Raw genomic sequence first — 3,050 nt, 5'->3', positions numbered from 1 at the left:
CTAAGTTATAAAACAACTCTATAGAGATTTCTAAGTTTCCCAGGGAAGCACTTGGTATAGCCAAGTGTTTGAATCTTACCCACAAGCGTCCTTATGGGGGGGAAGAAAGGCTCAGCCTGTCAACTGATCCCAGAAGTCAAGGCAGTCTTTGATGGAGTCCTCCTCTACTTGTTCACAGTGGTGTCTTCCCTAACATCCCCCCTTTCTTGGGCTATTTTTATACAATTTTTTATCTTCAAGGTGGAGTTTGAGTGACTCTAGGCATAAATACTTTCATTATGATTGGTGTAAAATTTTCTCGCCTCACATTTAAAGGTATAGTTTACGAAAAATTCAGGGCGCAGACTCAAGGAGGAGTGGTTGCACCTTGGAGGTGGGTGGCTTTTGGGATGGAGGTGTGTTTTTGTATTATAATGACATTATAATGAGCAAAGTTCACCAAAGGACAGCATTTCATCAAAAAAATGACAGGTCGTTGGCTCAGGGTAACAGGAAGGCAGTTTATATCAGTTCCATAAAACCTTCAAGGGCTTCATTTTGTCCTCAAGTTCCCATTTTATCACAGAGTTTTAGTTGCTGTGTCTCCACTCTGCTCCATCTTTTGCATTGTTTTTCTTCCATGGTGCCATCTCGTTCCCATGTTTGCTGGATTATCACAGGGTTCGGCCTTGGAGTCTCCACCCCACTGCACTCCCCATGTTGCTTTGCAAGCAACATTGTACAGGGAATTGCAGATGTAGCGGATTCTTCACATACCAGCTGGGCTGTGTTCTACCCTAGAAACCTTTTGATTTTATACCTTTCCTTAATGTGTGAACAATGCCGTATTATTGATCATTTTAGTAATTATTCCATACCCTCATACAGGTTGTTGATGAATATGTTAAACAAGATGGGACCCAGTACTGACGCCTGGGGAACACCACTAGTTATTGACCTCCAATTAAACTCTGTGCCACTGATCACAACCTTCTGACCTCTGTCTGTCAGCCGCTGTTCAATCCACCCCACTGCCCACTCATCTGACCCATGCTTCCTAAGCTTACCTATGAGGACGTCACAGGAGACAGTGTCAAAAGCCTTGCTGAAGTTGAGGTAGGCAATGTCCACTGCTGTCCCCTCATCCATCCAGCCAGTCATGCCATCATAGAAGGCTATCTGATTGGTCAAGCATGACTTCCCCTTGGTGAATCCATGTTGACCACTCCCAATAACCTTCCTTTCCTCCACATGTTTGGAGATGACATCCAGGATGAGCTGTTCCATCACCTTTCCAGGGATGGAGGTGGGGCTGACTGGCCTGTAGTTTCCTGGGACCTCCTTCTTGCCCTTTTTGAAGACTGGCATGACATTAGCTTTCCTCCAGTCCTCAGACACCTCACCTGTTCACCAGGACCTTTCAAAGATGATGTAGATTGACTTCACAATAACAGCTGACAGCTCCCTCAGCACTTGTGGTGCATCTCATCAGAGCCCTTGGATCTGTGGGTGTCGAGTTTGTCTAAATGATCTCTAACCTGATCCTCCTTGATCAAGGGAGAGTCTTTCTTTCAGGCTCTCTCTTTTACCTCCAGGGTCTGGGATTTCTGAGGGCTAGCTTTAGCAGTAAAGACTGAAGCAAAGAAAGCATTCAGTAACTCCGCCTTCTTTGCATCCTCCATTACCAGGGCATCAGCCTCATTCTGTAGCAGGGCCACATTGTCCCTAGTCTTCCTTTTGCTACTGATGTACTGTAAGAAGCCCTTCTTATTGTCCTTGACATGCCTTGCCAGGTTTAATTCCAAGTGGGCCTTAGCCTTCCTTGTTGTATCCCTGCCTATTCCGACAACGTTCCTGTATTCCTCCCAAGTGGCCAGTCTCTTTTTCCACATTCTGTAAACTTCCTTCTTCCATTTGAGTTTTTCCAGAAGCTCCTTGCTCATCCATGCAGATTTCCTGCCTCCTTTGCCTGATTTCTTGGCCCTAGGACTGCACTGATCTTGAGCTTGAAGGAAGTGGTGCTTGAATATTAACCAGCTCTCTTGCACTCCACTTCCTCCTAGAGCCTTAGCCTATGAGATTCCTCCAAGCAAGCCTTTGAAGAAGCCAAAGTCAGCTCTCCTGAAGCCCAGGGCTGTAATCCTACTTATTGCCCTGCTTCTTCCCTGCAGGATCCTAAGCTCCACCATCTCATGGGCACTGCAGCCAAGGCTGCCCCCAACCTTCACATCCCCAACTAGTCCTTTGTTTTTCAGCACAGGGTCCAGTGGCACACCTCTCCTTGTTGGTTCCTCCCCGACCTGTGTCAAAAAGTTATCATCAATGCTCTGCAGAAACTGTGTGTGCCTGGCTGTGTTACCTTTCCAGCAAATATCAGGGTGGTTGATGCCAAAAGCAAAAACAACTGCAGCTTCAGAATGGTGAAGAAAAGAGAATATTCCCGTGCAAGTCTTACCTGCTTAGAAAAGCAAGAGAAAGCACCACTGAGAAGCCTATGCAGACAATGAACTTTCTGCGCTCCCTGTCCACTTCTATCTGACCCTGTCTAGGAGGTTCCTGCTTGAGGTTACACCTGCAGTGTTATTCATGTCTTAACAATTTCTGAGGATTTTTCATTCCTGTTCCAGGTACTGTGATGGAATAGAAAATGTTTGTGTGGCTGAACTGTGGCATGAAATCTCTAGTATCCAAGGAAACAGTGAACGTACATGGGCAACTCATCTTGTAAAAAGCTAAATTGTGTCATTTTACTTGTCCAAGGGACTTATTTTCACACTCAGATAAGCCAGTGTAGAATATTTAAAATGTCAAAATGGAAGCCAAACTGCAAAATATAGATCCTAGCCTCAATCACCCTAGTTCTTAACAGGGTTTTCATCTGCAGGTGTGATTTTGTCCTATTAAAATCACAGAGATGAATCACAGACTCACTATTTTTCTCCAAAAACCTGGATCATCTTTCAAGATGAGATACTGATTGCAAACAGCTTGAGACTGGACGTATTTTCTTGCAGGTTGCTAGTTCATGCCTGCCAGTAATAAGAAAGAAATTGTAATTAGGTGGTTAGGCA

At 44.9% G+C, this 3,050-nt stretch overlaps 1 protein-coding gene across 1 annotated transcript in view; it reads right to left on the bottom strand.

The window, feature by feature from the left end:
• Positions 1-1,140, bottom strand: part of CCDC112 (coiled-coil domain containing 112) — a 41,744-nt gene extending 40,604 nt beyond the window's left edge. Inside the window, exon 1 of the mRNA XM_009893831.1 lies at positions 1,047-1,140. Coding sequence (XP_009892133.1) covers positions 1,047-1,140 — 94 coding nt within the window. The remainder of the gene's footprint in view (positions 1-1,046) is intronic.
• Between the last annotated feature and the right edge of the window lie 1,910 nt (positions 1,141-3,050).

This window comes from Charadrius vociferus, unplaced genomic scaffold, assembly GCF_000708025.1.
Source record: "Charadrius vociferus isolate BGI_N301 unplaced genomic scaffold, ASM70802v2 scaffold158, whole genome shotgun sequence".
NCBI classification, from domain to species: Eukaryota; Metazoa; Chordata; class Aves; order Charadriiformes; family Charadriidae; genus Charadrius; species Charadrius vociferus.
This window is presented reverse-complemented; position numbering and strand designations above follow the sequence as displayed.